Here is a 24,860-nt window from a genome sequence, read left to right as displayed (position 1 = left end):
CATTTCACTTAACATGACAAGTAAGAGAACGTAATACGGTTAATGACCTAACGACATTGGCTTAACTGTGAGTGCATTCATCTTTAGTCATTGACATTGTTTTGGGGTGATTGAAGCATATCTAGTGGTGGAGAGAAGTTCCTAGCTATTGTTTCTCTCATATTTACATCCATATTCATTTTTTAATATTCTGTTTTCAGCAGTACTTCTGTTTTATCTATTTTTGTTCACCAATCAAAACAACTCCGAATACCCTCAAAATTTGTGTGGTAGTCCGCCACTGTGTCTAGTTACTGTGTATTTAATTTCATAATTTTTGGTTGAGTCTAGATTAGCTAATTAATTAGGTTTCTGCTCCTAGGTCGAGTCTGCCAGATTTCTGGTTTACGCGTCTGTTTGTGTGTTTAAATCTTAGTATCACCAATCCTCTACGGGTAATGACCCCTATTTGCCGTTTACTACATTGATATAATTGATTTGATAATAGGGTATCTTTGTAGGTGCTTTTGCGCCTATCAACCACAGCAACCGCATCGGCCTCTATTGCAAACTCTTCCGTGAGGCAGCCGGCCGCCGCATACGGCCGTGCATACATGTTCTTAATTAATTGAATTGACGACCACTTATACATCATCTATATATAGAAATGACAAGTTTGTCATTAGGTCTAGATCTTGTTTGAAAAAGAATTATATATTTTGTGAACCTTTCATTTCGGTGTTTGGTAAGTTATTAAATTTTATCAAATCATTGAAATGTGGTTATCAAATGTTTTAAATGTAAGGAAATAAAGGAGAAATTAATCAAAAGCTCTAAATTCTGTAAACCAAACCAAACAAGGATTTGATGATCATCCTATCATATACCCTTTGATTTAGGAGAAAATGATCATGATGAAGTTGAGAATGAGAAGATGCACTAAATTATAAAACAAAAGGAAAGTTGTTGATCCAAATTAAGCTGGACTTCATGCGTTGGCACCGAACAAATACGATACCTTTTAATTATAATTAATTACAATAAAGCTGTAGAACATTAGATTAAGAAATTTTTAATCACTGGTCAACTTTGCTAATTAAGTTAATATAGAAGACAAACAACCACCACAGTCCACAGGTGGTCGAGTTGGTAAGAGCCTAGGTGTGGAACCCCATACCCACAATCCCAATTTATTCTTGGTGACTAACGGGGAGCGAGTAAGCGTTCTGACATGATCCATCGGCGCAGATTAGTTTCTGACATAAGCCTTTAAGTATACCGTTGTTGATGCTCTAAAAAAAAAAAATTAAATTCAGTTTACCCTCATGAGGTTTAGGAGTAACATCATGTTAATCTTTATACTTTCAATTTCATCAGTTTACCCCTCAAACTTTTAAATTTTCCTCAAGCGTGACCAATGTCCTATATTATGTCCAAATCAGACGTTAACTGCTGATAATTTTAACCTTAACTGTGAGGCCCGTATCTAGAATTTGAGCAAATCAGACCTTATATGTCCAAATCGGACCTTAACTGCTGATAATTAACGGTCAATTCAAACGGAATATGAGAATTTGGGCACGGCAGACAGAAATTGAAGAGTTCAAGGGGTAAACTGATGAAAATAAAAATGTAAGGACTAACATGAAGTCACCCCCAAACCAAAGGGGGTAAACTGAATTTAATTAAAAAAAAATATAGAAGACAAATGAATATATATTGGCTATAAAACCTACAGCAATAAGATCTGATCTGATCATCGCTCCTCATACTGAATCTTAGTACGTACGTACCAAAATGATGAAGCAGGCATATCCAACTTTGCTATCCTTTTGTTGATTTGTGGATTACTGCTACTATCACAGTACTCGAGTAATTAACAAGGCTGAAGCGGCATCTGAAGGTTTTTCCGGCCATTCCATGAGTAAATTAAGAGTGGAATCCCACAGGGTCAGCCTCAGGTCTCCACCGCAGCCTCCGAAACCCAATCCTTCGGTTCACCCCTCTCCACCACCACCGCAGACGCTGCCACCGGTACCGGAGTAGCCACCACATCAATATGTTGTTATACGACCTTAGGTATATGTAGTATCATATCTCATCTCTGGTTCGATCGATCAGGATGTGTTATGTACGGTCCAAATAAATCTCCACATTGCTTCTATATATGCTTGATCGGATGTACTTTTCATTTAAGCTTGTTATACAGTACGTTCATGAGTTCAACGAGAACTTATCAATTTTATGCTCAAGATTTCAGATATATACTATTATTTTTTATTTTTAAAAACCTTTTATTAAATAACTCACACACCCTACATATGTCAATGATTTAAACTCATGACCTCAAAGTTGTTAGTTAACACCTTAACCAACCAGACCACGGCTCACCGACAGATATATACTATTACATTTCATGAATATATGTGAAATTTTATTTTGAAATGATTCAGAAGATAAGAGAGTAATCTATCTGGATTGAAATCGATAACCATTGATTGTGGAATTTCATTCGTCTCTTTCGTTTTACATTGAATGAATACAAATAGAGAAATAACATTTGATTCTATACACGGGAAGCATTAGCAACAATTTCGACATGCATACATGATCTCTTTTATTTTCCATTCCATGGTACTATTCACAATACCTTATGAATTGTATTCGCGGGTGTTTAAGCACACAAGTTTTCCTAGGCTTCATTATCACTACTTTTTCACTAAGCAGTTATGCTTAACTTAACAGATGTAGTTTGGTCCTATCACACAAAGAGAGATCACTCACTTTGCCGGAGAACAAATTAAAAAGAACGATAAGAGACTAAAAAGAATTAAAAAAAAAAAACAGAAAAAAAAAGAGAACGATAAGAGACAAAAAAGATCGTCGACAGCAGGGATCGAACCTGCGCGGGCGAAGCCCAACAGATTTCAAGTCTGTCTCCTTAACCACTCGGACATATCGACTTTGTTGTTCTACACTGTCAAAAATACTATTTTGAGTATCCGAAAAAACGCTAATTAGTAGCTATTTATATGCTAGTGAATTTGAGTTGATAAAGCTACAGCTAAACACGATAGGGTATGTGCATTGAATAATCTAACATTTTACTTGATCAATTACTTAATATTATACCTGAGAGAGAAAAACTAGAAAACAAAGTAAGTATCACCAACTACATATTACTCTATTAACGGAATGGAAGCCCAAAGGAACCAAGCCTTGTATTAGAAGACAATTAACAGCTAACCCTGCTGGTGTGCTTTATAGTAAATCTACTTATTCCATTCCTTAATACTAAGGTTTCTCCCAAGTTAATATTTTAGGTAAATATTCGGAGACAAGCTAGTGAGAACAAATTCTCAGCTCTCATCTATACACGCATTCCATATTTCCATACCTACCTTGTTCAAAGCAGTATATATATAGAGAGTAGTGTATTAGTACTTCAACGATGAGCTGAGTACGTTCGATCGATCAACTACGCAGTATTGCTGCAAGTTATGGCTCCTTCTTGCTTGTTTTTGATACTAATTGTTGGCCTACTTTCAGTTTTTTGTATTTCAGAAAACACGAGTAAGATAATATTGAGCAAGGCTATGTGTTAAAACAAGCTTTAATATCCATGACCGAGACACTACTGTTGAAGTTGAATCTGTTCATCATCGATCAGATACCGGTAATGAAGTCAAGCCGGAGAATTCGAACTCCAACAAGACCCGCTCCGGCAGCCAACCAACCCTCTCGTATGGGTTCTCCTCCTGCGCCTGAAAAGCCTCGTGTTAGTCTTTTGCCTCCGCCACTACCACCGCCATCTAGCTAGCTAGTGGTTAATTAATGTCTAATTGTCTATCTGTTTCATACTTCTGTGCTACCTTTGAGATATATATGCCATTTGTAGGTCTCCCCAATCGGAATTTTCCTTTTTAATACATAAGTACGTTGTTTACGGTGTGGCTGCCATCTACGTACATCTCACATATATATGCCATGTAATGCTATAATACTCGTATATACGTATGGCCTATCTACAATGGAAAAAGCTTTGTCATTGTAGATCGATGACTAAAGAGATTGTAGATCTCCAAGTAATGCTTTGTCATTGCCAATTTATTAAAATTTGGTAACACTGAAAGATAATAACTACCTATAATAATATAGTTTTCATGGCAAGGTGGTCGACATATATGAAGGGACGTATTAAGACGTTAATGAAAAAATATCCGATGATACCTCCAAAGCGACAGGGAAAGGCCAATCTTTGAGGTTAATTAGGATATTATTTTCATTTTGGACTAGGACAGTTGAAGTACGTTAAACTGGTGATTGTTTAGGTACAAGAAGTCCTACCATATCATTCACAAACTAATTTCTACAACACGCAACACGAAAGTCCTAATTCATTTTGGACTAGGACTGTTGATGTACGTTTATATGGTTTCCCCTAAGGAGAAAAATATTGACGATCATGGAAATTTTGATGGTTCGAAAAAAAGAAATCTCGATGGATATATCAAGATAATATCGAATATTGATGGAAATTTTACCAAATTTTATCTTAAAGTTATATATTCAATCAAAAATATACTAAATATAAAATATCGGAAATATATGAAAATTAATATAAGTAATTGTAAAAAATGAAAATTTCAAAGAAGTATCGAGGATATTTTAGATATTTTACTCCTTTTTCCTCTTGCGTGCCTGAAAAACCTCAGTGTTAAGCTTTATCCCCGGCTGCTGAAAATAGTAACTGCATATTTGAGGTCCGAGACAACCTCAAAAGCTCAAAAAACCACATAGGTCGATCATGCATGGCAAAGCTGTGTACTAGCTAGTTTGATTTTCTGGTGCCGTTACACCAAATTTACAGCATGCTAGGCTTCTCCGACCCTTTCCTCAATCAAGCTGCTCTTCAATCATCCCCCGGCGACATCCTCTACATGATACTAGAACAAAATCTTAGAGTCCAACAATGAGTTAGCTCGATTACTATTTGATGAATATATATATCCTTGTGTTGGTCTACACTTATTATGTGGTTCATAAATTGATTAACGGTCAAAAATTAAAGAGATCAATAGTACTCCAGAACCAAAAACTTTCTCAAAGTCACCATTATCCAAAGGAATCATATTCAAGGATGCTATATCTCTGCTGCTTGAAATGGTGACATGGCGTTGCTTCAATCCACTGCTCCTTGCCGACAGTTGAAACAAGGCTTTGGTTTGGCCTCATAAAGACATTGGCACTGTATGCCTCCTGATTGCGATTAAAGACGACGACATCACTAGTGTGCGTTTTCATCTCATTCTCTTCATTCATCCATGCCAGATCTTTTGTGTTTTTTGGTAAGCGTAGGACTAACTCATCGATCATTCTTCATTATTTATTTTTTCCTGAAAAACACATTATCTTTTCGAACAAAAGATCCTCATCCTCCAATCATCCAAATTTTCAGTGACTCGGTCAACTCACTACATGGTCAGTTCTCATTCTGACCACATATAATGATCTTGCAACTATTGGCCAGCTTGTCTTATTGCCTCTCTCTTCAAGAAAACGATACAGACGAGAGGAGGAAGAACGGTATACCAACGATATGATGCACCAAATAAACTTATGAGTCATACGTATATCACAATTTTCACCCCCTAAATTATAAGAGAGATATTTTGGAATATTGTATGAGCTTTTAATTCTGTCGCTCAAATTGGTAGCGATCAATGACTATTCTGCTAGCATAAATAAAAGAAAGAACAACTGTACGTACGAACTCATTCCTTGTCTTGACAATAATTTACATAGAAAGCTAGAGATCGATGAATATCTATGAAAAGCAAAACCAGTGGCCCTGGAAAACGTACCCAAAAATAGAAAAGAAATTAGAGAAACAGGGTCCAAAACTGGATGGAGCAGTTCAGAGATATTATGAAGATAAACCAAGAAGCTCTTCCAAATAGTCAGCACCAAGATCTTCAAAAACCACCACATTTTCCGACCTCAATTCCCCAACATCATCGTCATCACACTTCTGAACGTTCTTCTTCTTTTTTTTTATGGCTGATTTCCTCTTCATGGAGTGTCTTTTCTTCAAGGCCAAAACCGGAGATGAGCCCTCTTCGAATCCGTAGTTCATGTCTACAAGAGACTGGTAAACAATGTCAGCCGGAAAATTAAGTACGGCCAAAGTCCCCCGCATTGCAAATGCAGCTTGGTCGTAAGCTAGGGCTGCCTCCTCCGCCGTATCAAAGGTTCCCAACCAAACTCGCACCCCGTTTCGTGTAGAATCCCTTATCTCCGCCGCGTACTTCCCCCACGGCCGCCGCCGCACTCCTCTATAAGCTACCTCGTCCTTCATGCTCTCGTCCTCTTCCATGGCGGCGTTGGAGTTCACCTCTTCATGATCTTTCGTATGATGAGGAGTACTGGTGGCGTCGGAGGAGTCTCCGGCTCCGGCCTGAGCAAGAACTCCATAAAGAATCATCTCTTCCGAGTCGTTCTGGTTGAACGGTAGCTGAGCGGGCTGTTGTACATGACTGTAACTCTGATCAAAGCTGAACATATTATCCCAGGAGAGATCAGAATCCAGTGAGCTGAACGAAGAACAGGACTCGAAAGAGAATTCCGAATAAGGTTTTTGGAGGAATGAAGAGTCCATTTTAAGAAAAAACAGGAATATATTGATGAAAACTCTTGTTGGTTCTTCTCTGGTAAATTCGAAGTAGCTAGCTGGCTAGTGATCGAGTACTGGCTGGTGTGGCCTGGTTTGGTATGATGTGATATGGAAATGATGGTTGGAGAGGATTTAGGAGTTTATATAGAGGCATGTACAGGAGGGAAGGACCCCATGTTTAAACAAAAATGAGGTTAAAGAAATGAAAATAATGGTGAAAGGGATAGAAAGGAAGTTTGAATTAGATGAATATGTATGTAATACTGATGCAGAGCTCCATGGTCCTTAATGGGGTCGAGAATGAAGGTTGATCCACGTGGGTCAAAGAGATGATGGACATGGCGGCCTAGTCAGGTCAGGTTTATAAAGAAATTCAATTCAATACATGAATGTCTGTGACATCAGCTTGTTGATCGAATTTATTAGGGCCAGGGCAACAAACCCTCAGCCCCATTGCTGCAGTGCCTTCAATTCATAGTTCATCGTCCATTGTTGTGTCTTTTTTACCCAACTCGATCAATTACCTAGATAAAATTTTGAACCATTTACTATTTCATAGAGAATACGAGTTATATCTCAACCAAATACTTGAGCTTGTTACTTTAAATGTTGTTTAGCTACCTAGACTTATATTTCAGGTATAAAGAATAATTACTCATTTCTTTATTGCATAGTCATATCAGTAATTAGGATTAGGGTTCTCTTATTCCTATATGAATGTAAATTCAGCTCTATCTTAATTTTTATCATTAATTATAAGAAAGATTTTAGTATAGCATCATTGAACTCCTATCCGATCGATGCTTCTCGCAATGCCATGTACTATACAGCAACATACAGATATACACATGAAGATGGATGTTAAGCTAAAGTTCCAGATAAATCGAGTAGTACGTGATTCTATATCTGAACAAAATGTGCCATCACATATACGACATGCTCAAGTTATCATTTTTGTTAATGTTTGTTATTATTGAGAGTTAGCGTGCAGGAGAGTTTGTCACGTAGTTGATGTGTGTTTCTAATAATACTGTAGGTTCGATTTTGCATGGGGGGCGGGCCAAAATTAGTCCCAATTTGACATGGTTCATATGAAAGAGACGTCGTTGCATGAAGTATGAAACCGTGCGGATTATATAAGGCCGCAGGTTGAAATCGTGCACTGGAGAATATGATCGAGTCTGAATTTTTACTAAGAATTCTTTTTTCATAATCGACGGCTTAAATGACTTCCATTTAGAACCATATTAAGAGCCAAACCTTTCAAACGAGACGACTGGCCAGATTAGAGTTTGGATATACAACCACTGTAGAAACTTGATCGATTATTTCTCATTATGTTGTCCCAGAAAAATGGAAATAATTGATATGAATATCACGTCGGATAGCAGACAAGTGGCCATGTTGGAGAGGAAGTATTGTCTCTTTCTTATAAATTTTCTGCTTGATGATGAAACCCTGCTGCTGCTGGAGTTTGATTGCTCTACTCCAAAACAGTACTAATAATTCCCTCGTCAAAAATAAATCCAAGAACAATATATATATGTCATGCCAACGTATTTGTGCCAAATCCATATATTAATCAAGGAAAATGACCAACGAACTGTTAGAACTGCTTGTTCTGGAACCCAGTTATGCAATTATACTAAATCTAAACAAAATTGTTAAACTAATATTCTTCTTTTCCTTGTTTGATCACCAAATTATGTTGTTTTTGATTTCCGTAAGTTTATGAAGTTTTGTTAAAAGGGTTTCGAAACTTGGCGGAAGATAAGAACATAGCTTCCTTTTTAGGGAAAATTCTAGTGTAGACAAACCCCTTTTTTAGACGCAAGCTACTACGTACAAACCCAAAAAGAAGACATAAATTACAAGTATTGCTAGCTAGAAAGGGTTAAAATTTTGTCATCTTTACTCGTCGCATTATATGACATTGATCGCACAAATTATTGTTTGACATATAGTAATTAAGTAAGTTAGAAGAAATACAAAAACTAATTAACAGTATATACACTGTTACACATAGCCAATGGTGATTGCATTGTTACTGATCGAAGAAGTTCTAGTCCTAGATCAATTGACTTCACGTACTCTACCAAAATACAGAAAGAGACGTATGCATGCAATTAAATTTTTGTAGCTGAAATTCTAGACTAGGATCAGACCGGAATCGATCAGGGTCAATATCAAATAGCTTGAAGACGTTAACCGGTGTATCATTACCTCAACCACAATACTGCACAAAAAGTACGACCTATGATATGTTCACAGCAATTAGATCATTCCCCGGAAACAAAACTTCCCAATTGACGCGTTCAATTTCCGAGGAGGACTGTCATTGCCAAAATGATACATTCAGGCATAACCAAAATATGTTTTACTACAAATTTTTTTTTGGCTGAATGATATAGGACATGAGAGGAATAAAGCGTCGATGAGAATTTGCCAGTTACATCGTTTGCCTCGTAGGAGCTAATATCGAGTTGTGTGTGTGACCTAAGGATGACAATATACAAAACATATAGAGGATGTGTAAATGTCTCAATCCTCAATATATAGTATATGCAGTTGCTGGCATCTACTCTAAGGGTCGGGATCCCCTTAATGTCAATCTCATCAACTACTTAATATCTCAATCCCAATTCAACATGTTGTCATAAACTTACAAAAACAGCGATTTCCAATAATTTCCCTAACTCAAAATCATGACGGATAATCAATTTTCTCCCTTGAAATGGGAAGAAAACAGAATTAGAGAATAGGGATATGAGAAAACCAAGTTGCAATCGTAATCGGAATCTATGTGTTGTATGTGTAGCTCTAGTATAATGATAAGTGCATGAACCTAGCCAAAGCTGTACATATCATTCAATTGAAGCCTGGCTTTGGCCTTCACAGTGATTGGTACCAGTTAACAGGTTCTATCATGATCAGGAAACTTGGTTCATTTCCCTCGTGGGCAACTGAGCTATGCTAGCTTCTCCACTTGCATATATCTATAGCTCTCTTATTTACAGTTTTGATGCATATTTTGTTTGCAGAAAAAGATTGAACGATTGATAATAAACGAAGTCTGCCTTTTGGAATTATACTCGAAACTGTGTCCAAGATATGTTTCATCCACAAAGAGGCAGTGTATTTTTCATAGAGAAAATTAGATAAAAACTCAAAATACTAGACCTCTTTTAATATAAACTCATTCATTTGTATCCTAGCTAGTGATTCATTTTAGCTAAGGGGATCATGAAGTTTCTACCACTTTCCAATACGAATACTACTAGAAGATCATAGATATTTATTCATAATCGGGTACTTTCATCACTCGTAATGCTTCTTCTCCCAATTTTTCCTTGTCAATGTCTGATTGACTTGGCATTATACCGACAGTAGTGACGGTCTTTTACTTATCATATATCCCTCTTGCATGTAGTTGCGTTTTCAGGCATCGATTACTTCTAGCTTTACTGATCTAGAACATCGATCTTCAGCTAGATTTATTATTAGTTGTTTGTTTGTTTGTTTGTTTTTCTAAAAAAGTTCTATATCTACATACACAAATTAGGCTAACCAGCAGACATGAATTCTCATCGAAAAGAAATAAACTAATTAAGTATTTGAATCGGTAAGGCTACACTATCCACAACAGACGTTGATGAAGATGCATCAAGCATTCTAGCATGTGGTGCATTGCATCAAGCCAAAGTGTCATGTTCAATATAATGATCAACTCCAATTGAAGCTGCAGAAAACAAAACTCCAAAGTACTAAGAAAGAAAGAAAAAACAGACAACGAATATCAAGTCGAATAATAGAGTTGGTTGTTATATCTACTGTTATGGTGGAGGCCCTTCAGATCAAAGCTTTGAATCTTTATATTTGACTCAACTATAGCAAGGGTATTATTATTATTGTAAATAGCTAGCTTTAACATATACTAGCATTTTACCTGTGCATATTTGCACAGAATCATAATTACGATCAACTAAAGATAAGTTTACCCTATTATACAGTTATTCGTCATACTAATCGGTAGTTTTTATGATTATTACTTATTTAATTTGTTTTGATTTTTATTTTACTTTTACTCTAACAACCCTTGATTTTTATTTGTGTTAATTGATTTATCAAGGGTAATTATAAAAGTTCACAATTTAAAAAAGATTTTTAGAGTCTAGCTTTATAATAGTAGAGATGTCTATGCTTGTTACTTAATACTAGCAATGATATATATTAATCTCACTCTATAGTGACTGTGTTTTCAAAAGCTTGGTCAGGCTAATATATTTTATGGTGTTAGGCTATATGATTGCTCAGGGAGTCCGTGCCTCCTTAAAAGGTTGGTCAATATCCAAAACTTCGATCAAGCACGAACACATCCAGAAGTATTTTGAAAAGTCTTCCGAAGTTCAAACCTTCACTTTCACAAATAGAAATTCTGGTCAAAAGTTTCAAGGTGTGGTGAAGTGAAGGGCAATTTGATGACCAATGTGCTAGCTTGGACACAATCTCAAATTTTAAACTAGCTAGTTCAGTCTTCAGTGACGGATATACTTGCTCAAATTGGTCACTGCTATCTGGGTTTTCTTGCTTTTGTTTATCAAATTGGAGTTCTAATGCTGTAATATGAACAGAAACTCAGAAACCCTATATCACCATTGTCAATACACGCCTACCGATTTTGTTAGCATTGAGAAAAACCAATGTATTACCTACCACCTTTGTCAAAACAACATTGTAATATCTTCTCCTTGTCAGTTGATCTGATAGAAGACATCATTTGTGAGTTAATTAAATTCTTTGATAAGCTATGAATGAATCTAAGAGTTTCATTTTCAGTAATAGTTTCCCGGCTGCAGATCAAACCTTTCCATCACTTTCACTTGGAACTTGGTCAAAAATTTCACAGTAACATAGGAGTTATTTAGTGTTAAAGGTGTTATGATTAACCTCTTGCTACAATTAGTGGAACTAAATCATTGACCCCCCTAAGAAAGGATTGAGACCCAATCCAAATGCATATAGTGTAGTTCACTGATATAAAGCAATGAAGGGTCGACATAATTTGCACAAAGTAATAATAAACAACAATCAACCAATTGATCACATTAGTAAAATGGTTAATAATGCTCCAATTTCACTGCTATTCTCCTTAATTTTTTTCATTACTCAATAACCTCCTGTTAAACAGTATATTCGATTTGAGACATCAACACAAGATTTAGAGTATCCAAGAGCTAGCTTCACACTGTAGTAAGTAGGGATGGGATCTTCTAACAACCCAATGGTGTTGCCACCACACATTCACCAAAAACAACACTCACATTCATACCTTGATGGAAGCTCTGTTCGTTGTTAGATGGATTTTCTCTTTCAAGCTGTTGCCTCGGGGCCGATGCCATGCCAGCGAAGTCGATCGGAGGCTTGGAACTTTCTGCATTGGTGGCTGATGCAAACTATTCGCTATGCTATGCTAGACACTAGGCATAATACAAATCTGGCAAGACCAGGAGACATGAGGTATGCTAGACTGCCCCTTTGAGCCTTACTCTTGTCCCCAACACACACAGAAAGACTGTTGCTGAAGTTACAGATTCAATTCTGTAGCTGATCCTCAGTTAGGGTTTTAGTGATGACGATGAACAAAACTGGGCTGGTCCAAAACATATAATTTGGGCTTTCCCAATGTCCAATATCACTAGGCCCTGCCCACTATAATGCTCACAGAATTGAACCAAACTAGTTCCACTATCCCAACTGAAAGGGAAGCTATCATCATCTTCATCTTCTTCTTCTTTCTGCCTAGAGAGATAAGGGAGACAAATCTCTCCTTTGCTTTCACTTCCATTTCTCACCATGCTTTCCTTAACTTCAAGCACCCTCAAACCCACCTTCTCTCCCTTCACCTCCACCACCACCTTCTTAAACCCTCACCAACCTCCCCGCCTCCTCCACCCCAAACCTTCCCTTAAACCCATCTCAGCCTCCATCCAACACCTCCCTTCTTCCACCCCAAACCAAACCAACAAGTCTACCAACCTTTCCGGCCACCCCCTTCTCCTATCCCAGAGCAATACAGCTCCCTAGACGTCAATGGCCGCCTCGAAATCCTCGCCAACCGACTCGGCTTATGGTACGAGTACGCCCCATTGATCCCATCTCTACTTCAACAGGGCTTCACTCCTCCCACTATTGAAGAAATTACAGGCATCTCTGGAGTCGAGCAGAACCGCCTTGTGGTCGCAGCTCAAGTGAGGGAGTCACTTATCCATTCCAAGACCGACCCTGAAATCATGGCTGAATTTGACACCGGAGGGTCGGAGCTGCTGTATGAGATAAGGCTGCTGAGTGTTCAGCAGCGGGCTGCGGCGGCGAGGTTCATTGTGGAGAAGAAGCTTGATGCTAAAGGAGCTGGAGACCTTGCTCGTGCGACTAAGGATTTTCCGAGGAGGCGTGGGGATAAGGGTTGGGAGAGCTTTGATTATACAAACCCTGGTGATTGTTTGGCGTTTATGTATTATAGACAAGCTAGGGAGCATAATGATATGAGTGAGACTAGGACTGATGCGTTGGAGGAGGCATTGAAGGTTGTGGGGAGTGAGAAGGCGAGGAGTGTGATTGTGAGGGAGTTGGAGGGGGCGAGTGTGAGAGACGAGGAAGAGGAGGTTGTGGCGGTGGTGAAGGTTCCGGTGGTGAGGTTGAAGTTTGGGGAGGTGGGGGAGTCGAGTAGGGTGGTGGTATTGCCGGTATGTAAGGCGGAGGAGAAGGATAAGGAGGTAATGGAGGCGCCGTGGGAGTGTGAGAGTGAAGGAGAGTTGGGGGTGGTGGTGGCGGAGAAGGGGTGGAAGAGGTGGGTGGTGCTGCCGGGGTGGGAGCCGGTTGTGGGGTTAGGAAAGGGAGGAGTGGTGGTGTCGTTTAGCGATGCGAGGGTGTTGCCGTGGAAGGTGAATAGGTGGTATAAGGAGGAGCCGATATTGGTGGTGGCGGATAGGAGTAAGAAAGAGGTGGAAGCTGATGATGGGTTTTATTTGGCAGCCGTGGATGGGGAGGGTTTGGGGTTTAAGGTTGAGAGGGGATCGGCATTGAAGGAAGCAGGGGTGAAGGAGAGTTTGGGGACTGTGGTGTTGATAGTGAGGCCACCAAAAGATGATACAGAAAATGAACTTGCTGAGGAAGATTGGGAGTGAAGGAATGTGAGGATTTTGGTGGTGATGTATGTGAATCTTTGTAACAACTTACAATGCAGATTTATACAATTTATCTAAGAATTGCAGTGATGTCGAACACATGAGATGAGGTTTAGATCAATGCTCTAGAAGGGTTTTTTCCTCTCCTTGCTTCATTAGCCTTGATGGCCATGTTGTTGTAATTTCCAGAGTATAGTTCTTTTGTAGGAGTGTTTACCCTGTATGACTATGTTGATCTTACAACAATATATAAACGATTATCTTTGAGTTCACAATGTACTGAGCTTTTTGTTCATGTTCATGATCTGTATGTATGCTGTCTTCGATATGTGAAAATCCAACAGAAGAAAGTATGCGTACATGATAATTCTGCAGTCCATCGGTATTTTGAACTGAGTTCAGTGTGTATAAGAGCTGGAATTAACCTGTTTTCATTGACTTATTGTATGATTCTATTGCAAGAGCGATTTGGTTCATCCTTCTTCGCAGCCGTGAGCAAAAGTATACCGGCCTTGTGATGCATAAGGCTCAGAGTTGAAGGAACTATTACAGCTTTTGAAGGGAATCGGATTGGAAAAAATAGTAGCTCAGTGGAAATTCTAGAATAACATGAGAATTTTATGAAGCTACGCAGGAGATATAGCAGCAAATCATGTCACACAGCTTGGCAAGAGATTACAAGAATTTGTAATTCAAATTCAAATTGCCATGACATGTAGTGGATCATGTATAAGTCGTTCAGATTTATTCTGGATTGATAATGGATATTTCAATTCATCATTATTTCTCAAACTAAATAAAATAATCACTCAGCTTGTTATGAACGAATGAACTAAAACTTAAATTCGAAAGACACAAAACCAACTTTGGACTTAATAGCCTAGCTTTACCAGTATTGGAAGAGATAAAATTGCAGCCCATTAAACAAGTAAAAAAATCAAACACTAAATGTACTACCAAGCAGCTTATTAACAGAAAGATAACAACCTTAATTCATATCAATTCTTCCATTTTGCACAAGATTGTTAACTTTTTGGTAGAGGGGCAACCGTGTGAGTTGCTTTCCAAAAACATGTTCATGGAAAGGATGAAAACTACATAAACGGCTTATGAAAAACATGTCTAAAATTGTTTATGTTGCCACATAACGGTTTGCCTATTGTAAAAGCCTATGACAATCATATTGTGTATGTACGGTTTCCCCCAACATCTCTCTTTCAACACAAGCCTAAGGCAATCATATCATCCCTTTCATCAAATACCATTATGGCCGCTATCATTTTATATACCCTATCACCCTAACTGTAATTTAGGCTTCTTAGTTAGGTAATTACCTTAACTGTAATATAGGCTTCTTCGTAAATTTAGGCTTCTTAGTTAGGTAACTAGCATATAAAAGCATTATAGAAATAAAAATAACGTGAGTTGAGAAACTTGTCATACAACTCATGCAAATAAGGACTAGATAATGTGATCACTTGCATTGTATGATTATAGTCATTATACATCTCATCACAATAAAATGAAGTTCAGGCAAACATACCATCCCAATATAAGATTGATATAACACCCTCGTTGATGATCCACTAAGACTGGCTCGTAAGGTTGTGCCAATCACATAACTAATTACTATAAAAACCAGTTTGCCGGTGCATATGTGAGAATCCCAAACCCTCCAAAGCTGCCCGCGCTCCAATGTCAACTCGCTGCTTCACGGTGGCATATTTTATAGCACCTTTTTCTTAGTAAAGAAAGACCCAAGTGGCAAACGATGTATGTGAAAACCTAGCGCAGCAGATAGTTGAAAATGATCTAGCATGGCTTCTGGCGTAGGCTCGCGCATTGGACATTATAGGAATCATTTTGTTCATGGCTTTACTGTTTTGCAAAGTGATGATCCTTAGGCAAAGACCTGGACATGGTTTAATCTTTAATGACTACTAATTCTGACATATCTTTTGATCTTGGCGACAAAGAATCTCAAGCAAGCAGGCAAATGCAAGTGTGGGTGAGCCATTGTAAGCTTTACTTTACAGCACTACACTACCAATCCGGGAACAGGAAGCATGGCAATGGTGCAGTTGTTCGATATGCAGAGGTACTGTTTTTGGGGGCTTTAGCTCTCCTATGAGCTGGAGTCCCAAAATGTCATACATTGCATCCAAAGCTAGATAAGTTCAAAATGATTTGAGATTTCAAATGGCAGACTGCTTCGCTGTGGAGTCAACACAGAAAACTCGAATAGAATTGTAAACAACACAACATCCATTAGCAGACCACACAAGATGATCCACACTACATGTATTTATTCAAGTTAAATCAACAAGTCTACTACTTGCTTTACAAGAGCATTCTAATTTTAGACACTGATATACTGCTACTCAATACCAGTCTACAGATAACTCACCACAATTTTCAATAACCACAGGTTCTGTAGTCGACCCTGAATCCGAACCAACCTTCTCCATCTTCTGAACAATGCTATAACCATCAACCACTTTCCCAAACACAACATGCTTTCCATCGAGCCATGAGGTCTTATCTGTGCAAATGAAGAACTGAGAACCATTGGTGTTTGGTCCAGAATTTGCCATGGACAGAATCCCAGGACCTGTATGCTTCAGCTTGAAGTTCTCATCCTCAAACTTTGCGCCATAGATGGACTCTCCTCCAGTCCCATTACCCCTTGTGAAATCTCCACCCTGACACATGAAATTTGGGATGATGCGGTGAAATGCAGAGCCCTTGTAGTGCAATCGCTTACCAGAACTTCCAATCCCCTTCTCACCAGTGCAAAGGGCACGGAAGTTCTCAGCAGTCTTTGGTGTAGCATCAGCAAACAACTTCATTACAATACGACCCGCCTTCATCCCACCAATCAGTATATCAAAGAAAACCCTTGGATTCGACATTGTTTTCAGATCTAAGAACCTGTTTAAATACAAAGAATGTTAGCAATCCCATTCTACTCGGAACAACCAAATAGTACTAAACTATCACTACCACACATTGAAAACCAAGATATCGGATCATGTTAATCAACACTAAACAACACTTCAGAAAGAGATGATACTAGTAACAGACTCCCTTGTACTGATAAGCTCACCCAACACACAACAAAACACATGAAAAAATAACAAGAAATTAAACAGAGACAAACCCAACAAAGAAAATATTCAAACTTTAGCAAACCCAAGTTCATCAATCTTTATAAAGAATCAAACTTTAGCACCCCCACGTTCATCAATCTTAACAAAGATTCAAACTATAGCAAATCAATTAGGTCATGTTCATCATTCTAGCAAAGCATCCTCAAGACTAAAAATTAACACAAAATTTTCCAAGAGGATATTCAATATCAAGAATGATAATACAATTTCTATATTGCACAAGAATTGAGCGCATGGGTTTTCAATAAAACCACCCACAAGCCTTCGATATGTGCTTTCTGACACCACATAACACTTCCACAAACACACACAGAGATACACTACAGCCTACAAACCACTAAACTGAACACAGAAACGAGTTGGGTATTAGAAACAGCATACCTGACAATATGAGATTCGGCTTGGTGTTGCAAACTGAACTGAGATGTGTGACTGGAGGCTATGGTTATGTTGATATAGGAGAGCAGAGAATTGGGGTTTAGGGTTTTGCATACTTATTTGCAAAACCACCCTTGTTTTCTTGATTTATTCTCTCAAACACCCAATATCTTTTGGTTTTTACTATATGCCGCATGTGTATATCTAACTCTGATACCAGAGCTCATACTTGAATGGACCAAAGTATGGTCACAACCAGACCTCATCTCCTATCATCTTCCCTCCTTCCTCTCACAGTTCAAAAGCTCCAACAACCAATTCTTCCCTCCATATTCAAATCCAACCAAACCCAAAACCCAACTAAACACCAACCAAGCACTACTTGTTCTTTCACTCCCAGCCTTGAACAAACCCAGCAACTCCATGCCCACATGATCAAAACCCAATTTGACCACACCCTTCAAATCCCACTCAATCCACTCCAAACCCACATAAGTCCTTCAGCTCAGTACAACTTCCTTATAACATCTTACATCAAGAACAACCACCCTAACATTGCACTCAAATTATACACCCAAATGAGAAGAATGGGCACCCAAGTAGACCACTTCACCATCCCATCAGTCCTTAAAGCCTGTGGCCAATCCTCTGTTGAAATGTTAGGAAGAGAGATCCATGGTTTCGCGCTAAAGGGCGGTTTGGATTGTGATGCTTTCGTGTGTAACGCGTTGATCAAAATGTATGGTGAATGTGGGAGATTGGAGTTGGCACGGTTAGTATTTGATGTAATGTGTGAGAGAGATGTGGTTTCTTGGAGTACTATGATTAATGGCTATGTGAGGAACAGAGGGTTTGGTGAGGCATTGGAAGTTATAAGGGAGATGCATTTCTTGCAAGTGAAGCCTAGTGAGGTTGCTATGATAAGCATGATTGGTTTATTTGCTGACATTGCTGATGTGAAAATGGCGAAAGCAATGCATTGTTATGTTGTGAGGAATAGTGCTAATGAGAAGCTGGTGGTTCCTGTAACTACTGCTTTAGTTGATATGTATGTCAAGTGTGGGAATTTGGGTTATGCAAGAAGGCTGTTTGATGGGTTGGCTGAGAAAAGTGTTGTTTCATGGACCACGATGATTGCAGGATGCATTCGTTGCAATGAGGTAGAAGAGGGGGTGAAACTTTTCAAGAGAATGCTGGAGGAGAGAAAGTTTCCTAATGAGATTACAGTGTTGAGTTTGATTATTGAGTCGGGGAACGTTGGAGCTTTGGAGTTGGGGAAGTGGCTGCATGCCTATGTTTTGAGAAATGGGTTTGTCATGTCTTTGGCTTTGGCCACTGCTTTGGTTGACATGTATGGGAAGTGTGGTGAAGCCGAATATGCGAGGGCTGTGTTTGACAGCATCGAGGAGAAAGATGTGATGATTTGGAGTGCTATGATCTCGGCTTATTCACGTGCTAATCAGACTAATCAGGCTTCAGAGCTCTTTGCTCGGATGAAGGATAGTGGAGTAAGGCCAAATCAAGTTACAATGGTTAGCCTCATTTCACTATGTGGAGAAGTAGGTGCTCTTGATCTGGGAAAATGGGTTCATTCTTACATAAACCAGCAGCGTATAGACGTTGATGTGATACTAAGAACAGCTCTAGTGGACATGTATGCAAAATGTGGGGAGATAGATGTCGCTCTCAGGCTGTTCAGCGAAGCTATAAATCGAGATAGTCAGATGTGGAATGTCATGATCACTGGACTCGCTATGCATGGTTGTGGTAAACAAGCTTTAGAGCTCTTTGAAGAAATGCAGAGACAAGGTGTTAAGCCTAATGACATCACATTTATAGGGCTACTTCATGCTTGTAGCCATGCTGGGTTGGTAGCAGATGGGAAGAAGATTTTCGAGAAAATGGTACATGACTTTAGCTTGGCTCCAAAGGTTGAGCACTATGGATGCATGGTGGATTTGCTAGGCCGAGCTGGGAAGCTCGATGAGGCTCACAAATTGATCAAAAGCATGCCCCTGGAGCCTAACACAATTGTTTGGGGTTCCCTACTTGCTGCCTGCAAAACTCATAAGAGTCCCAACTTGGCTGAAGTGGCAGCAAGACAACTGCTTAAGTTGGAACCTCAAAATTGCGGTTACAATGTTCTGATGTCAAACATCTATGCAGCATCAAACAAATGGGTTGATGTTGCTGGTGTCAGAAAAGCCATGAAAGACCAAGGAACCAAGAAAGAACCAGGTCTCAGCTCAATAGAAGTAAACGGCGCAGTTCATGACTTCATGATGGGTGATAAAACACACCCGCAAACAAGAAAAATTTATGAAATGCTGGCTGAGATGAACAAGAAGCTAAAAGAGGCTGGATACACTCCTAATACATCTGTGGTCTTGCAGAACATAGATGAGGAAGAGAAAGAAACTGCGCTGAACTACCATAGTGAAAAACTGGCCATGGCATTTGGCCTAATCAGTACAGCTGCATGTACCCCAATTCGGATTGTAAAAAATCTCCGAGTGTGTGATGACTGTCACACAGCTACAAAGCTGTTATCAAAGATTTACAGCAGAGTAATGATAGTAAGGGACCGGAATCGCTTTCACCACTTCATAGATGGATCTTGTTCTTGTGGTGACTATTGGTAGCAATCCACCACCCATCTGTACAATGTAACAAAAACTACTGCATTTTGTTGGGTTTGAATGTGAAGATCAACAAAGGCTTACTTCAGGGGTTATCATTTAGAGAAACAAATTTTGTTGCCGATGCTTGCATTACTCATTTACTCTATTCTATGATATTATGAAGACGTTGAAATGATTTGACCCTGTCAATTCATTCCCTTCTTGGTAAAGCTTTTAGTTTGCAACTCTAGACAAATTATGTTTGTAGTTTGTTCTAGTTCAGAGATTTTTACAGAAGATAATCTTCAAATCACCAAGATAAGTACTATAGAGACTTGCAGCAAGAAAAGAACCACCAAGAGAAGTACCTAAAAATCATTGTCGCCTTATAAATCTCAATCATGTACATCATCTATTGCCTCATGTCAGCTCTCCACCAAAACCATACATATCCTCTCACACACTGATATTGTAGCTCAGTAGCTTTTTCAGATTTAGCCATTATTCATTGCCTCATATCAGCTATTCCTATTGCATTGTTCATTCAATGGCCTAGAAATTGAACTACAACTAAAGGTAGATAAAAGCAAACAAAACTCAAAACCGTATAGGAATTAGGATACGGGTAAGACAAATAGAGAACTAAACATAATGTATACATAACTTTATTCAAGCACATATAGCAGCAACAAAACATGAAATTAAAGCACACAGCACATAAAAGCATGATAGGCAGTGAAAGCCATAATAGCAAAGTTTCTATCCAACAAGAGTCTGCTCGAATCCTTTTCAGTTCAGATACAACATCACCTATAATCTTAGCTATAAACTACCAGCACCAATCAAATTTGCTGCATAGATGCCATGAGTAGCTTTCAATGTTCTTGGCAAAGAATTTTAAAGAACTTGTGTCGATGAAACTTTGTCGGTTGAACAAATTTCGCCGATGAAATGTCATTGGCTGATGGTAGCAACTAGCTAATGTCTATAACTTGTAATATGAATTCTGCATATAATTACTTAGTTTCCAACTTCCAAGTGTGTTAGTTACGAGTCTTATTTAACCTCAAAGATTCAAATTTGTAATACAACGAGACCAAGGTGAAGTTTTGACCAGATGTTCATCCATAACTACAAAATACAAGTGGCACATAACAAGGTACTGATGAAACATTCTGCTGCACTGCAAATGATTCTTACGTTAATGATATCAATTACAGTATTTCTCAGTCCGTTTTGCTTCCTTTCACCAACATTGCTACTAAAAAGATAATGAGCAACATTTCTACTGGAAGGATACTATCAACCAAGCCACATTTCAGTCTTACGATCCCCACTACCTCCAACAGAATGCCGAATGCTGATCTTCTCATTAGCATATTTTTCCTGCAGCCATTCAAAACCATTCACGTCAAGTTTCCCGGTAACTGTTTTCCCCTGTTTTCTCCGATTATGCTGTTCCCGTATGGAAGCCCAAAGTTTCTCAATAGCATTCCGTTGTTTAGATGTGAACCTCCGTATGTTATCAAAAGCATGCTTTGCTAATATGTCTATGACTGTCTGGCACCTGAAAAGTAAAATCAAATAAAAGAATAAGAAAGTCTTGCTCGATAAATGCAAGAACAGTACCTTGGATATCACCAGAAAGCATAGGTAAGATTGAGTTTACAAGAATCTTACCATGGAGTTTTATAACGCCGAGCAGCTATCTCTAAACAAAGGACCAAGGCTTCTCTCTGTGACTTGAGGAATATCTTGGTCTCTTCCTCCTCCCTGTCTTTGGGAGTTGCAACTTTCTTTCCCTTTACTCTATCTCCTTTCTTCACAGAGCTCGGAGGTAAAAATGCATCAAGCCCAAATGGATCTGACTCTTCCTCATTATTTTCTTCATCTGGTATTTCTGAAGTCATGTCCTTCTTCATTAAATTATCCTCATCTGTTGTTTTAGTTTCCTCTTCCAGGACAGCTGATTCATCTCTGTCATCATCCTCAGTTGCAACTGGCAGATTAGATATTGCTTCTTGTACTTGTCGAGCTGTTTTCGAAAACTTCGTAAAAGTTCACATAATGAAAGAATGAAAATGAGAAAAGGAAAAGGAAAAAAAGAAGGGAAGGCATGGGAACATATCACACACAAAAAAGGAAGTTCAAGCCAACATAACTATACATTATAAAATACTAAACCAATATTGTCCTATTGTTTTAATCTAATATTTTATCAAGCAACCCCAATCATAACTCAGCAAGGAGAAAGTAAAGTACATTAGCAAACAGAATGTTGATGTGCATATTCATTAATAATAACAAGACAGCAATCGATTGTTATGATACTCCTATAAATCAAAATACTGATGTGCATATTCATTTGTTATGATACTCCTATAAATCGAAACGCTGATGTGCATATTCATTTCAAGTAAATTATACACTCAAAACCTGAAAGAATGTGCATTAGTATTGTCAAATTATATGCTATAGAACATTTGTTTGACAATAAAGAGTAATAACAATGATCATGTAGGTACGGTTAAAGACACATACTAAAGAGGTAAGCATTATACTAAAAAGGTACAGTTAACATGCCCATCCAGGGTCCGCGCTTGTCATCATATCATATCCAAAAAATAGGCAAGCATTACATGATTCAGGAAGTCTGCTCACAAGCTATTCCATGAGAAAAGTTCTTACCAGGAAGCTGTCATCAGTGAGTAGATCATTTGCCACCACAGCTCTGATCGTCCAAGTTGTTAACTGATTCTTTTGCTTCTTATTGAGACACTAAACATAAAAAGTAAAAGCTTATGTCAGTAAGTATTTGAAATACAAATTTACAGAGTTTTAAACATTGTTTTGTGCTATATAGACTTGAAAGCTTACCTCATAGGCATCTTGTGCTGTTGAGAACAATGCATGGATATCTGCTCGTATGGAAGGATCTGTGCAAGAGGTAGATGATGTCATCGCGGCCTCTAATATGGAAAAAAAGTAATCACTAGTTTCGGCTTTGACACTTCCGGCCTGAATTAGCTGGATGGCAAGCTTTGAAGCCTTCCCAAACTTTGTAGAATTCTTTATATGTGAAGCTATCTTCTGCATGGCCTCTATAACCTGTTGCTCTGAGGCATCTGTCGTGGTTTTAAACCTCAACTTCTTTCCAGGCACAGTGGCTGTGAATCATTAACATCAACAACAATAATTAAAATGTTAAAAACAGTTCCAGCCATGTAATTTCTTTAATATGAACTGCAAAAACCAATTACTTAAAAATGCCAACAGAATGTTAAGACCCATAATCCCACATTGGGGGGGGGGGGGGGGGGGGCGAATGAACAACGAGTAAAGGAGAAGAAGAGAAAACAAGAGAGCACACATAAACATTCCACAATTCAAAGAATACAATTTCTCTCCCTTACTGAGGGGTAACAAAACCCGTTAAAAGCCGGTTTCAAACTTCAAAACTGTATATTAGCAAAACAGATTGATAAATTTGAGTCCTACTTTTCTGAAGGATCATCAAACCTTGGAGTCGTTTTCTACCTTTTGGATTCTTAGTACTGTATGAATTAGCTATACCCAAATTCTTGTTTCTAATTCAACCTAGTCTGTAGACAAAAGTCTTCTTCTTAGCATAGCCTAGAGGCCAACAATTAAAAGCTTACCTTCTTTTCGTATCTAATGTTTTTTCACCTGAAGATAACTTTATCACAAAACAAGAACAATGTACGTAAAAATTGAACCTTTTTCACTGCAGTTGCTAATAGTACCAGGGTTTTGAATCCCTATAATCAAAACCCAAGAAAAAGGATGAAGAATTACCTTCTGGGTTTGGTTCAGAGGGTTCCTTGGGCCTTTTGAGGGCGCTTTTGAGAACTGGGTTCGGCTCAGAAGGCTGTTTAGGCTTCTTCAACGCGCTTTTCAGAACTGGTTGTGGAGCTTCAGCTGGAGATGGTGTAGAGGAAGAAGAGTCTGTAGTAAAAGCAGCGAACTTTGGTTTGGGTTTGGGTTGTTGAGGCTCGGAAGAGGGAAGAGGGTTTGCAGAAGAAGGAGGAGGCAGACCTCCAAACAAGTCGTCGGCCATTCTCTCTCTCAAAACGAAGAAGAAGAAGGAACAGAGGAGTGTGACTAAAACCCGGTTGTATATGGAAGAAGATGACCCGGGTTGTGTATAAGCCCAACTTCGACAACCCAACACCAACTGTCCCAATCCAAATATGGTGATCCTAATCCTAATCGGATTTTTGTTTCTTTTGCTTCGTAATCCAAAGACTACTATGGTTAAGAAACAAGGTTTCCATGACTTTAGAAGGCACGTTTCGTATAATGTCCTCTCTGAGTGTATCCTATTTGGCTATTTCATCTAATAATAATAACTACGAGTGTGAGGTTGAGCCTCCCAGCTAGGTTGGGATTCTTTTTTTTTCTTTTCTTTTAAACCTCGATGAAACGAGAGTAATTTATTTAAAAGAAAAAAGATGAATACATCATAGTATGAGAGACCTAACTCCACTCCCAACAAAAACAAAAAACAAACTTTAACAGCCATAACTTCAGCAGCAACAGAGCTTGGAACGTCCAAGTTAGAGCAACAAACACCCATAACTTTACCACTGTAATCACGAAATACCCCGCCATAACCAGTGCCAGTTAGAGCACGCCGGGGCTGACATTGAACCCCAACTTTCTTCAAAACCACAAGCTCTTCAGTAGAACTAAATATGCATCTAGTGGCTAACTTGATGAAATTAGCCACTAGATGCAACCATTTAAAAAAAATTAAAATAAAAAAAACGAGAAGGCGCATTTCAAATAACCCGGACGTGATATCAAGAGTATACTACGTGTACGGTTAAATATT

The 24,860-nt window shown here is 38.6% G+C and overlaps 5 protein-coding genes and 1 non-coding gene across 6 annotated transcripts; 2 read left to right on the top strand and 4 right to left on the bottom strand.

Annotated features, from left to right (window-relative positions):
* Positions 1-2,860: 2,860 nt before the first annotated feature.
* TRNAS-UGA lies at positions 2,861-2,942 on the bottom strand. Its single transcript has one exon. It is a non-coding gene; the product is annotated as a tRNA-Ser (tRNA).
* Positions 2,943-5,858: 2,916 nt separating this feature from the next.
* Positions 5,859-6,768, bottom strand: LOC101312740 (ethylene-responsive transcription factor 1B-like). Its single transcript, XM_004302031.1, has one exon. It carries the CDS (start codon positions 6,635-6,637, stop codon positions 5,906-5,908), a length of 732 nt encoding a protein of 243 aa, XP_004302079.1. The 5' UTR covers positions 6,638-6,768; the 3' UTR covers positions 5,859-5,905.
* Positions 6,769-12,008: 5,240 nt separating this feature from the next.
* LOC101291650 lies at positions 12,009-14,107 on the top strand. The gene is made up of 2 exons (XM_004304718.1): positions 12,009-12,169; positions 12,633-14,107. The coding sequence occupies exons 1-2, from the start codon at positions 12,009-12,011 to the stop codon at positions 13,834-13,836; spliced, it is 1,365 nt and encodes a 454-aa protein (XP_004304766.1). The 3' UTR covers positions 13,837-14,107.
* A 1,933-nt stretch (positions 14,108-16,040) lies between these two features.
* LOC101312455 (peptidyl-prolyl cis-trans isomerase CYP19-3-like) lies at positions 16,041-17,449 on the bottom strand. The gene is made up of 2 exons (XM_004302030.1): positions 17,388-17,449; positions 16,041-16,767 (listed from the first exon to the last, which is right to left on the bottom strand). Exon 2 carries the CDS (start codon positions 16,746-16,748, stop codon positions 16,218-16,220), a length of 531 nt encoding a protein of 176 aa, XP_004302078.1. The 5' UTR covers positions 16,749-16,767; positions 17,388-17,449; the 3' UTR covers positions 16,041-16,217.
* Positions 17,450-17,971: 522 nt separating this feature from the next.
* LOC101291359 (pentatricopeptide repeat-containing protein At1g11290-like) lies at positions 17,972-20,026 on the top strand. Its single transcript, XM_004304717.1, has one exon. The coding sequence runs from the start codon at positions 17,972-17,974 to the stop codon at positions 20,024-20,026; it is 2,055 nt and encodes a 684-aa protein (XP_004304765.1).
* Positions 20,027-21,117: 1,091 nt separating this feature from the next.
* Positions 21,118-24,138, bottom strand: LOC101312165. Its single transcript, XM_004302029.1, has 5 exons — positions 23,822-24,138; positions 22,883-23,172; positions 22,694-22,783; positions 21,686-22,053; positions 21,118-21,572 (listed from the first exon to the last, which is right to left on the bottom strand). The coding sequence occupies exons 1-5, from the start codon at positions 24,081-24,083 to the stop codon at positions 21,308-21,310; spliced, it is 1,275 nt and encodes a 424-aa protein (XP_004302077.1). The 5' UTR covers positions 24,084-24,138; the 3' UTR covers positions 21,118-21,307.
* Between the last annotated feature and the right edge of the window lie 722 nt (positions 24,139-24,860).

This window comes from Fragaria vesca, linkage group LG6 (assembly GCF_000184155.1).
Source record: "Fragaria vesca subsp. vesca linkage group LG6, FraVesHawaii_1.0, whole genome shotgun sequence".
In the NCBI taxonomy this organism is placed as follows: Eukaryota; Viridiplantae; Streptophyta; class Magnoliopsida; order Rosales; family Rosaceae; genus Fragaria; species Fragaria vesca.
Note: the sequence above shows the minus strand (reverse complement) of the source record. Positions and strands in the feature narration are given on the sequence as shown.